Source organism: Pinus tabuliformis, chromosome 5_1, assembly GCF_031772625.1.
Source record: "Pinus tabuliformis cultivar Carrire ecotype Pingquan chromosome 5_1, CPIR1, whole genome shotgun sequence".
NCBI classification, from domain to species: domain Eukaryota; kingdom Viridiplantae; phylum Streptophyta; class Pinopsida; order Pinales; family Pinaceae; genus Pinus; species Pinus tabuliformis.
The window spans coordinates 764,556,456-764,569,992 of NC_142305.1; the positions used below are offsets into that span (position 1 = coordinate 764,556,456).

General features: G+C 36.7%; 1 protein-coding gene across 1 annotated transcript in view; it reads right to left on the reverse strand.

Moving 5' to 3' along the window:
* The window catches only part of LOC149167159 (DNA (cytosine-5)-methyltransferase DRM2-like), a 166,312-nt gene that overhangs the window by 106,805 nt on the left and 45,970 nt on the right, over window positions 1–13,537 (reverse strand). The window contains exon 4 of the mRNA XM_089430388.1: window positions 13,393–13,530. Within this exon, the coding sequence (XP_089286514.1) occupies window positions 13,393–13,530 (138 nt within the window). The remainder of the gene's footprint in view (window positions 1–13,392; window positions 13,531–13,537) is intronic.

A 13,537-nucleotide genomic window follows, 5' to 3' on the forward strand; every position in this document is an offset into this window, starting at 1 on the left:
GTCCTTTAGATTGAAGCATACAATTAGCCATTTCCTTTAAGGTGTGATTCTTCCTTTCAGCTACACCATTTTGTTGTGGAGTGTATGGAATAGTATGTTGCATTTGAATTCCATGCTCAGTGCAAAAGTTGATGAAATTGTTGTTAACATATTCACCGCCATTATCAGATCTTGGCTTAAGAATTTGATGTCCAGATTGTTTGTCAACAAAGGCCTTAAAGGCCAAGAAAATGTTAAATACTTCACTCTTGAGTTTTAAGAAGTATACCCAAGTGCGTCTAGAGAAATCATCAATGAAAGTTAAGAAATACTTGTAGCCAGAGAATGAAACAACTGGAAGTGGACCAGATAAATCACTATGCACAAGCTGTAAAGGGGCTGAGGCGTGCTAAGAGGCACATTTTTCAAAACTATCCTGATGATGTTTTCCTAGTACACATCTGGAACAAACACCATCTCTGCAAGATACCATAGGAAGACCTGTCACCATATTTTCTTTACATAGATTTTGAAGGGAGCGATAGTTTAAGTGACCAAATCGCTCATGCCAAAGTTTGCTCACTTCATCATTATGAGCAACAAATATTGAGGGAAGAGTTGATGACCCAAAGTTGTTAAACTTATACAACCTTGTAGAATCATCAGCAATGCTAGTAGCTAAAATCTGTCTAGGATCTCTTAGGTCCTTAATTACAACATCATGAGGTGAGAATTCAACGATTTTACCTTCACCTGAATGAGTTATTTGATATACAGATAGAAGGTTGCAGGATAAGGTTGGAACACATAATACATCATTAAATTGACCATTGTCTAGATGAATAGTTCTAGTCCCTACAACACTAAGAGATCTATCATCACCAACATATATATTTTTGGTGTTACAATCATTTAAGGAAGAAAACATGGCTTTGTTTTTGGCCATGTGATAAGAAGCTCCAGAATCAATGAGCCACTCATGAGAATGAGAAGAAGAAGATACATTTAGTGCATAACCAGACCGAGATGCTTGACAACCACATGCAGAAAGTGCTATTCTTGAAGATGAAGTTGAAGTTGAAGAGTGCTCCAAATGGATGTTATGCTTCTTCATAGCTGCTTCCAAGGCTTCCATCTTCTTAAAGCATTTGGATTCTAAGTGGCCATCTCGATTACAAAAGTTGTAATGTCTATCAGTCTTCTTCCCTTTGTTTTTATTTGCCTTATCATTTTGTTGAAATGATTTTTCAAATCTTCTTCCCTTTGTTTTTATTTGCCTTATCATTTTGTTGAAATGATTTTTCATTTTGAGACTGAAATTGCTTAGGACCCTTATTTGGTTTAGGACCATTCTTTTTAGGATATGGCTTCTTAGGATTCTTTGAATTTGGTTGTTGCTGGGCAGCTAAGGCTTTCTTAGAAGAGTTTCCAAGATTAAGAAGACCAAGATGTAAGAGTTTTTCTTGTTCTCTTATTAAAGAATCACAAAATGAATCAAAAGAGGGGGACTTGTAGTCTTGTCCTTGAGAAATGAAGGCTTCTCTAGTAGAATGGAAGGTGGAAACAAACACAGAGTAGGCTGGTCCCAACTTAGTAAGAATGGAATAGATAAGGCTACCATCTTCTTTCTTAACTTTAACACCTTCCAAGAGAAGTCTAAGGGTCTTGAACTTGGACAAAAAATCTTCAATGGAAGAAAAATTATTGGGGTCCAACGTAAGCAACTCATTTTCAAGTTGATGGGCTCTAATTTCATTTTTAATTCCAAAAACTTTAGTGAGTTGTTTCATTGCTTCATTAGAGGTATCGAGTTCTGCGATATGGAATCTAAGGTCTGGAGAAATAGATATCCCTATCAACCCATGTGCTTGATCTTTCCTATTTTCCCATTTGGCTGCCTTATCTTCATCTTTTGGTTTAGTTTTTTGGCTTGAGACTATTCTGTAAAGACCTTTACTTCTAAGTAAATCCACAATGTAGGACCACCATTGGAAGTAGTTGGTGCTATCAAGAATACCTTGGCATGGACTTTCCATTTTAATAGAAATTGAAGCTGTAGATGTTGAAACTAAATGTTCCAATGGAAAGATCTCGAAAAATTAGGCTGATTAACAAAAAACGGCTCTAAAAACGGCTTCCGGATGAAGAAGTTATGACTTTTTGAAGAAAAGTTGTTGAAGATGCCGACGAAGCGTGTGAGTGTGCGAAAATGAATGATAATGTTATATTTAAACCCCCCCCACCTTCCAAACTTAGTCTAATTAACTCACTTTAAAAGAAGATTTTATGTGACTCACTTTTATAAATAAGTAAAAGTCACTTTTACAATGGTACTTGATGAGCTACCCACTAAATTGTAACTTAAATAAAAGATAAAGAGCCTTTAGAATTATAAGTGACTCATTTTTATAATGGGTGAGAACACTTTTACATAAAGTAACTTTAAAACATAAGTTACATGTGCTTTTTGAAAAAGTAACTCAACAAAAAGAAAGACTTGAACCCAAGACCTCTATTCTCATAAAGTAACTTTGGACTAAGTGAGCTAGTTTAAAAGGTTGATAATTTTTAGAAAAGAGGAAGGGTTTTTTTTTTAAGTCACTGAAGCTTTGGGGTGCATGCTTACTTGAAAAAACTATTTTTGCCTACAAAACAAAAAACCACACAACCCAACACAGACATGCAAAAAAAACAAAACTTATGGCTTGAAGTTAGCTTTCGTTGGAAACTAAATATTTTCCTCAATGTTTCTGATTTTCCGAGATCACACTAAGGCGCGGCAGAAAAGAGCATATGCATGAGAAAAATCCTTCCTTTTTGTTTCTGATTTTCCCAGATCGCACAGAGTCACAGGGCAAAGAGCATACGCAGAAATGAAAGGTATAGATCCGGTAATAAAAAACTGAGAGCTAAATAAACCGAAATAAATAAAGAGATGAATAACTAAAACTACAAAAAAAGACTGTATACCTCCAGATCTTAAAAATGACGTAGCTAGGGCAACCAGAAACCTTTTCGTGTGAAACGAAAGGGGTTCCTCACTGGAACAGATGCTCCTAACACAATAGAGCAGTCCTCTCAACCCGAAAGCAGTTAGAAATAGTAGATCTAGGAAACGACAGTCGGATGCAGTTGTACCAGCTTCGGATTTGGATCACCAACGGATGTGGCCCTCAAATAACTCTGATACCATGTAGGAATTTACAAGGTAAGTTCCTCAGACAGAACACCAAAGGATACCGTTCACAAACAAATCACAAATCAATACACCAGTATTCTTGACATGGTTAAAACCCTCAAAGAGGGAAACAGCCCATGGCTTGAGCCAATGCGGCCACTTCAGGCAATTTATTAATAAAAGAAATAAAATTTACATAAGTTTCTCTCATGAACGGTTGCCCTACAAATGACCCGCCATGCTCTTTAAATAGAGATCATGGACCAATAAGGTGTTAAGCCACGGATCAAGTGTCAGTAATACCGAGGAAAGAATGAATCGTCGGATCACTTCATGTCTAGAACATATCGTGACCGTCGGATTGTAAGTTACAAATGTACATAGTAAAGAAACACACTTTACCTAACTCTACACTAGACCAAGTTATACTTAACTATTTCCTATGTGTCGGAATATCCTAACAACATTCTCCTATTTCCTTGAACTTTTTCCCAGTAGCGACAGACATGGTCAGGTCCTTGATTGGGCATATATAAAGATCAAGTTGTTTAGCAAGATCGATGCCTATACAGTTGCGAGTACTACCAGAATCTACAAGTATATTGACATTTCTACCTCTTATGAGTCCCTTGAGCTTTAGGGTTTTAGGACATAATCTCCTCCTCATGTTTTTTGGTGGGGTAGTAAGCTTAATGTTCCTTCTTGGAGATTGGTTTCTCTTCTTTCGAAGATGTGGTGGAGCGTATTTTGCAGTTGCTTGTTCGTGATCTCTGGGAAAGTTACTATTTTCATCATGGTTTTTCCAGTCACATGAGGTTGCAGCTAATGACAGTTCCTCAGAATCTGAATCTTCATTATGTGTGACAACGATTCCTTCATCACGTTCCTGTATTTCAAATTACTTGCCATCTACTATTTTATAGTAGCGCAGGGATGCATCTTCACATTTATGTCCTAGCGTTCAGTTTTCTCCACATTTGCAACAATTTATTTATTTATTTTTTTCCTGACCCATTACTTGAAGTATCTGATTACTTCTCGACCTCCTAGTTATATAACTTTTTGTTAAGGCATCTATATCCTGATGTCCATTTGTCCCCACAATACCTACATTTGTTAATTTCTTTTTTCCCGTGTGTTGTTGTAGGTCTTCATCTTCCTTGAATGATGACATTCTAGGCTTATGTTTTCTCTCAATAACTATTATTGCATGTCTAGCTTCTCCAATGGTTTTGTGTTTATATAGTTTTAATTCTTCTCTAATATATTCTTTAAGGCCACATCGATACATTTTTAGCAGTTCTTCATATGAAAATCCTCTTTGCCTTATAGCTAATACTTCCCACTTGTGGGTGTAGTCGCTTATCGATCCTTTTTGTTTGAGGTGAACGAATTTTTCGTAAATATTGTCTTCTTCTTCGTCATGGAACCTTTTGAGCAGCACATTTTTAAAATTTTCCCAATTGAACGAATAATCCGCACATCTGTTGGACCACCATAAGAACCAATCATATGCTTCAACGTCCAGGTTGTTGGATGCGGTCATGACCTTGTCTTGTTCACCTATTGGTGGGCATGCTCTGAAAGTGGTGTCCATTTGATTTATCCATACAATGGTGCCCTTATGGTTCTTACCATCGTACTTAGGTAATTCTCTTTTAATTTTAAGGTAGTCTCTTTCGGGAGACTTTGTATAGTACTGACTTCCTTCGAACTGTATATGCGGTATTCGTGGCTTTTTGTGCATCAAAAATTCATGACTTGGAAAATTTTCATCTTCCGGAGTCTTGGGACTTTGTGTGGCTGAGGGTGGATTGACTCCTCCCATAAACTGGCTCATCATGTTCTTCAATTCTTTGATATCATCTGCCCTTTGGTCTTGACTACTAATTAACTTTTCTTGGCCTTTTCCGAGTTCATCCTGCTTCCTTTCGACATTGTCAAGGCGCTTGCACATTCTATCGAGTTCTTCTTGAAATTGCTTCAAATTGTCACCATTATTACTCCCCATCTTGTTCTTTTTCTTAGTAGACCCATTTTTTTTATTAATTAGATAATATTTATTATTATTATTATCTTATTTTATATATATATATATTTCATTATTATTAAATTAATGAATATATAATTATATTAATTTTTTTACCATATAATAAACTATATATATATGACAATGTATTATTATTACCATTGTTAGCGTAATATTCCCTTGGTCAACAAATAATGTGATGGTAAGATGTGATTGGAACGATGCGATGATTGGTGGAGACACAAGAAGGTGGCCAAATAGAAGACTGTCGAGGAAGGTAGAATCGGGTAAGAAGTTTGTGAGGGAACTTTTTTTTTCAGCTTGAGAAATTTGGAGACCTATTTGTCACTTTGACTGAGTTCATTTCAAGAGTTGTTGTCTTCTCTTGTTGAAAGTCAAGGGTCACTAAAAGATTTTCTTTCGCTCCTTAAAAGCTACATGGTTTTTAATTGGTCTATAAAGGAGGGTTAATATGCAATTTTGAGCCCAAAATTACAATTTGTAAAGCAATTCCTTCGCTAGACTGAGAACAAAGAAAGGTTTTCTCATCTCTTTGCAAGTGTGAAGGTTGATATCTTTTGAGCCTTAACTCATCACAAAAAATCACTATAATAATCTCGTAAAAAATTTAAATCAAAATTGTGATCATTTTAGGGTTGGTCATAAGGGTTAAGTTTTTCTTCTCTTGAAGGCCTTGGGCACTATTTGATAACTGGTAGCTGATTTAGATTGAAGAATGATTGCTCTCTTTAATGTTGAAATTTTGGTGTAAGCCACAACATTTTTGGAAGTGTTTGGCATCAAACTATATATGTCTTTCTATTTCCTTGCAATCTTGTCACTGATCTTGCTCATTTAAAGTTTGATATATACTTAAAAAGGAGGCTACAATAGTCTATTCATAGTGATATCTTTGAGGTCTGGTGCTTTAATTGTGCACTATTATGGCTAGAAAGACTTTGGATCTTTGATTACATACTCAATGTTAAGGATAGCATTGTCTTCTAGCTAGATTACTAACCCCTTGCTCTTTGTTTCTCTCCTGTCTTGAGTTGCATTGCATGATCTAATTTATTGTTGCATTTCAACCATCAAAAATCACTGTTAGTAATCTCACAATTCAATCAATTATATATTTCTGAAGATTCAGTTGGCTATGATTCATATATTATCTAAGTGAGATACTTCCTAACAAACACGGTCCCTATTGTTAGTGATTCCTTTCTTCATCAGTTACTGTTCAACATCTTAGACCCATGGCGAGCTAATACATACAAATCAGGGGTTACAGTGAGTTTATCTTGTGCATCTATTGGCATTGGAAAACATATTGATAATTCCATCGATTGCCAACCTTTCATCTTACTGCTTTCTTGCTAACAATATTTGGTCCTTGTGGCATCTGCCTCATAGTGCTTAGAATTTAAAATTTCCTTTTTTCTGCTTTAGCTTGCAAGTAAAGTTATCTTCATAAGCACTAATAACTAACGAGGGCATATGAAATTGTCTCAACTTGTCTCCTAATACCTCACTGAGTGTAATTTCTATGTTACTGGGATTCGGATATGGATACGGATACGAATAGGGATCTGGATCCATATCCGCTAGTTTTTTGAAAAACTAGGATTCGGATATGTTCAGGATACGTCACGTAAAAAAGAAATATATATAATAATATTTTTTAAATTTTAAAAAACACTTTAGAGTTCAAAAATCAAATACTCCATGAAACCATCAAACACTTTTAGAACTGAAACCATTAGATATATTATAAATATGAAGACTGAAACACTGAAATGATGCATCCTCCCTCATACAAAGTAACAAAAATGATCGTTATATCATAAATGATAATAGTAAATACATTTACATATCCTCAAATGGATCTATATCTTCTGCATATTGCAACTCTACATCATGAATAGATGATGGGGGTCCTGGAACGTAGGAAGTTGCATCACTAGGCTGGACTGGTAGTGGAACAATATCCTCAAGTAGGTTGAGGTGAGTCATGGCATTCAGTGTCCGGTTCAAGTCAGAGATCTCAGGCTCCACATCCCACATTCTGCTCAGACCTTTTTTATACTCTGGTTCAACATGTGATAGAAGACGAAGGTTGGAATGAACATACACAAGATCCTCAACGTTTGCCGCTCCCAGCCTGTTTCGCTTCACTGAATGGATGAAGCCATATGTACTCCAATTCCTCTCAATCGATGAGGAACTAACAACCTGTGATAACAACCTGGTGGCTAGAGTAGAGAGATGAATGTTATCCCCACCATGGAAGCCCCACCAAGTAATAGGATCAAGATGCCTTTGATCATCCATAGCTATTGGATCTGAAAAGCTACCAGTAGATTGTACAAACCTTCCAAATTCTTGGTGAACTTCCATTGCAACTCCCATATCTCTATAAATTTTCCTCAAAGTTGTCTTGTATCCTTGTACCACTTTCGAATCCTTGTTTGGCGATGTTCTACCAGGTAAAGACAAAATTCTGGAATGATAGTATTTAGGGTGCAATGCATATGCCAAAAGGTGTAATGGTGTAGTCATTTTGTTCCACCTTTCTGTAATTACATCCTTCACTAAATAATAGAATGTTTCATAAGGGTCATTTTCACTTGCCCTGATAATATCCCTTATCCTCTCCAACATACTATCAATGTTTTCATAAACTTCCCCCAAGCAAGGTGTATCTGTATCAAATGCCCTAAATCCTGATCAAGGTCAAGATTGGTTCAGTGAACCATAGAAGGTATTGGACCTTGTCCCACCATCCATCATCAAGAATGATGGACTTGATTTTTTGTCCTCTATCAGAAGTGGAAGTCCTCCATGATTCCCAAAGAGGGTCAATGACCATTGCTTGTAATGTTTGTCTCACCTCCACAAGCCTCTTTATGACAAGAGTGTGGGAGGCAAAATGAGTTTCAACAACCTACAAGTTTCAAAATGACAAAAAGTCAAATCTCAAATGAGAAATCATATACAAATTTGTAGTTAAAATTAAGAATTTCCAATACAAATTTGAAATAATATTGATTAAAAAAATAGTACATTCAATAGCTCCAACTTTGCAAAACCTTGATATATGGCCTAGGACATTGAATGATTGGTTATGAACATTTGGATTTCTTTTGCTACTACATATATTTCATTAATCCATTCAATCTCACCAATCTTGGTAAGCATAAGATTCAATGAATGTACTACACATGGAGTCCAAAAATTGTGATCATATCGACTCTCCACAATCAAACCTGCATCTTTACAAACCTGTGTGTTGTCCGTAATGACTTCATTATGTGGCCCCACATTTTCTATTGCATCAATAAAAATTGTGGATATGAAAGATGCATCTTTCTCTATTCGACTGCAATCAAAAGCTTTCAAAAACATTGCCCCTTGGGGGCATACTGCAACAACATTAATTAATGGGCGGTTTCTTTGGTCTCTCCATCCATCAGAAGTGATGGACACCCCTGTTTTTGCCCATGTATCCTGGATTGCCTCTCTGATGCCAACAAAGTAATGCAGACCTTTTCATATCTAGGGCTTTTGTACCCTTTTAGCACTTCATTAACTGCCTTAATCATTTGTTTCCAATAAGGGGAACGCACCAAATTGAATGCTAGCCCATTTACATAGATGCAACGAGCTACATGTTCATCGGCTATGTCTCTACCTTGATTATTGAAACATGCTTCAAGAGGGCCTAGAGTGGGCCTTTTATTAGTTGTGACAGCAGGCCTAGATGGCAATGGAGGCCTAGTTGTAGAGCTTTGCATAGGGTGTTTTCCCTTAGCAAGCTTCCTATTAGCTGCTTCTTGCAAAGATGCATAGAATTTCATTTTTCCAGAACTCAAACTTTGGCCAGGTTTGCCATTAACATCTTTTGGCCCAGTGCATACTTGCACCCCTGTATTAGTTTGACCAGTGAGATGAGCCTTCACTCTTGTATATGAACCATTTTTTATATCTTGGCATTCATTGCACTTCCATTTAAATGAACCACCTCTGGGATTTTTTCAGATAATATCCACGTATTGCCATAAAGGAGATTTTGGGTATGTTTTGATGATTTCCCCTTCACTATGCTCATGCTGTGATGGTTCCATAATGATAATGGTCTAGACTCTATTAGTTACTGTATATAAAATTCAAATTATAATATATTATCAATACACAATTAAATACATAAAAAATTTAAATTTAAATACAACTCAAAGATTGTCCACAAAAGCCCAAGTATTAACACACCTAAGATAGGAATGTCTTGGATAATTATAATAAGCAATATACCTGCCATATCGGGCCTTGCTGGTTGGTAGAGGAGGGGTGGTGATATTCCACTCCCTAGAGTTAAATTACCACTAGTACATATTAGCTGCTTATGGGCCATAATGGACAGACAAGCTGGCCAGAAGATTGACATAATATATATACAACACACATAATATACAAGTATAAACTAATGAAGGAAGGCCCATTTTTATAAGACTAAGTAAATTTATAACTACAGATAATAAGTTAATAACAAGGGAGGGCCCGTTCTTCATCATTTTCAAGGATTATATCATATATTATATATCATTATAACTAAACTAAACCGTAAACGGTAATTAGTAAAATTACCTTGCTGAGTGTTCGCTCCTTAAACCGTAAACAGTGAAGCCTTTCAATTGGGCGGCGACAACTAGTTAAACCTTTCAACTAGGCAGCGACAATCTTAATGCTTCCTCGCTATGTTCCTCGTTGTGTTCCTTGTTGTGTTGAATATTCCAACTTCTAACCAATCGCTGCGTTGTTGTGTGCAGCAGGGGGGGTTGAGGGTGAATATTAAACACTGTGTGAGCATGACTATAGACAAAGGTATGTGTTGTTGTGTGCAGGGGGGCCGACGGTGAATATTCAACACTACCTGGGCATGCCTGCCGACAAAGGAATGCGTTGTTGTGTGAAGCAGGGGGCCCAATGGTGAAAATTGGGTTTGTGACTGCCGAGTGCCGACAAAGGGAAGAGGGACCACACTTTATGAAAGACAAAAACCTAAAAATAAAATCGGGTTTGTGACTTTTCTTCAAACCATTTGGTCGGTTCTGGCAACCTATCTGGGGATCTGTTTCCTCACAGCATTGGCCATTTCCAAAAGGTCAAGATCCGCATGCATACATATTTGACAGGTATTTTGGCAGATCCGGATCTGGACTTGGTTCAGATCTGAGGATCTGGCAATACTACTCCTTCCTCTACCAGATCCGGCAACATAGTGTAATTTTCATGCTTCATATTACAAGTCTGTCATCTATTGCTTTAAGTGGATCTTGATCATTTGATTGACTATTGAAGCACATCGTATCATTGTTATCTCATTAAAGCATTGTCATTTCTCATTCTCTTGCAAAGTTGATTTTCTTATACGTCACTTATCTTGTAGCATCACTATCTCATTAAGGTGGAAGTACATTGTTTATTTCTGCAAGTCATCTTATACCATCGTGCATCTTGTACTGGCTTAAGAAGCACTTGTATTTTGTAATTTGATAAATCCATCCATTGTGCAAGTATATTTTGTTTTGAGCATTGTTATTGAAGGCAGTGGTCTTTTAACCATTTAATCTTGAAGTGTCTTGAGAATATAATCTGATCTAGATCTCTAATACACTACTGATTAATCACACTTGCGAACTAATTATAATCAAGTTCATAAGATAACTAAGTGTATCTCCTAGAGCTTGTTGATTTCTAGCAAGTTTCCCCTCATCATTTCACCTTCAGGGACTACCCCCCTTATCTTGCCTAGGAGGTAGCTAGAGCCTAGAATGGAAAGGGCAAGGATCAGAGTGACAGCCCCTGTCCTAAGGGTTGTTGCTTAGCTGTACACTTTGGGCGACAACACAGCACATTAGTTCTTTGGTTTTAGGATACAATTTCCTAAAAGAGGGTCTATCCAGGGTCACCTAAACCAAACTCGTGCTAAAAATAGAAAAGCGTGTGGGGATGCTATTAAAAGAAGATAGGAAAGTGGAAATCATGGAAACTAAAGCAAGGCACTGCTCTATGGAGGCTAAGTATTCTTCTATTCTAGGTGAGTTCATTGATTTTCCTTAGAATACATTCTGCTAGTATTATAGCAGCAGGGAGCTGCCTTGAGAAGAAGTTATGCTGAAGGAAAGTGTTGGTTTTTCTTGTGAAAAAAAATTGCTGTTACGGGAAGGCACTGCCTGTGCTATGAAGTATGTTGCCAATTTTGAGGGAGGATTTGCCTTTTTTATTTTTAGAATGAGTTTGTTATGTGTGGAGTAAGAGAGTGATGTTCCTTTTTGAGAATATGAGTATTTTGTGCATAAACCATGCTGATTTTATGGGAGAGAGTTGCTGCTATTGGTGAAAGGTGCTTTAACTAAATATTTGCAAGGAGAAGAAGAGGACAACCATAAATACAAGTTCAGCAATGACAAATGGATATTTTGATCCTTTTGGTATTGGTGCATATTCTGTTTGTCTTGGCATTCCATTCTTCTTTTTTACCTTCTTCATTTCAGAACTGATATGTAACACTGCAATTACTGAGATTCCCAGATAAGGTTTGTCCTCTGCTTCTGCTGCAGGTTATGCCCAACTCCGTGAAAATTCAAGGTGAATAGGAAATGGTATAGTGGTTCTTGTCTACCCCTAGAGATTCATTCTAACTCAAAATGGTTAGAAATTAAATACCCAGTATGTGCTTATGTTTGAACAACTCTGAATAATAAAATTGTTGATTTGTTTTGGTTACTTGTCCTGCAATCTTTATGATTGTGTGAAGATTCATTTGATGTGATTTCCTTCGTTTAGTCCTAGATTCAAATCCAAAATAGATTCTTTAACAAGATTCTTAGTTATCATTTCCCTTTGAAGCCCTTTGCAATTTATTTGTTTTTCTCCCAAAAAAATTCTTTGAGCATCCTGATTCTATGCATAATAGAAAATCCAAAGAACTTCAGAGGGGTAAACTCCTAGAGTCGGAAAGCAACAGCTCTGAAGTGAGAGAGGTATTGTGTCAGTGATAGAGACACTTTCTTTAAGATGTCCACTCAGAGCTGTTGAAGAAGTCCGCGGAAACTTCTTCAAGAGGAAAAAATTGCACAATAACAGGTCCCAATGCCTTCAAATTGGATCTTCCACCTCATCAAGGTATCCATGATGTGGTAAAAGTCAATAAGCTCAAGATATGTGAGCCTCCCTACTTAGGGGAAGCAGTTCCAATCACCCATTCAGGGGTAGCGATTCCTGATTTTCAGCCTCCTTTGATTGAAGATACACTTCTTGATGTCTACACTATATCTACTATAGATAATGACTAATCACCAGTTACTTGATTGGTTACAAAGGCACCTTGCCCACCCAAGCCAAGTGGTTGTCCAAGTGAGTGTTTGAGTAACAATTTCTCCATCTCAAGCAAAAATTAGAGACAATTTCATCAAACGAAGGAGGAAATGGTGAGACGTAGTCTAATGGACATTGCCCATATACGTATTATATTTGTACTGTCTATGTATTTTATCTTTATAGGTGGCTTGGTAGGGGAGAAATACTTATAGAAATTTACAACTGTCCTTATAGTTTATCAGTGATTCAGCACCCGAACCTGGGTCTCAATGTAATACAAACTTGAACACCTAATTGATTTCCTAACATCCGTATTTTTTAATTGCAATTCTAGGAGAATTGATCAATGATGATCATTCTCCACCAATTTTACACTGTAAATATTTAGTGCACTATACAGTATACAGCATGTAGAGGTGCAGAAATCTCCTTGTGTACTTGCATTCATTCTTCTTGTGTTTGTGAGTATTTTGCCTCTATTAACTATGGCTATATCAATTTTCAAGGGGACAATCCACAAACATTAAGACAATAGGAATGCTGAAATACTTTTAACAACATGAAGTCCAATAAGTGGTCCTCAACAGGAAATTAACTTAATAGTCTGGAGTAGCAACCAAATTTATAAGATATCACTACAAATTCTTCTAGCTATATCCTAATATCCTATTAGTGGGACTGATATGCAAGCTTTTAAAAGTTAAAAACCATGTACTAGATAAGGGAATATTTTTAACTGGTTATGGACAGGAGCATAGAGACACTAAATCTAGTATTCCAAGTTTGAATAATCACCACATTTATGGCATCACAAGATTCATATTGTTACCTTGAAAAGGTGACTTGAAGGAATATATTCCATATTGTTTACTTGACCTTTCCAAAAATTGAATGTATCACCACACTCTGATCTTTCTAGAAGAGCATCTGAATCCCCCTGACTTGAATCTGAGGAATAATCAGCAGCCTGTAAA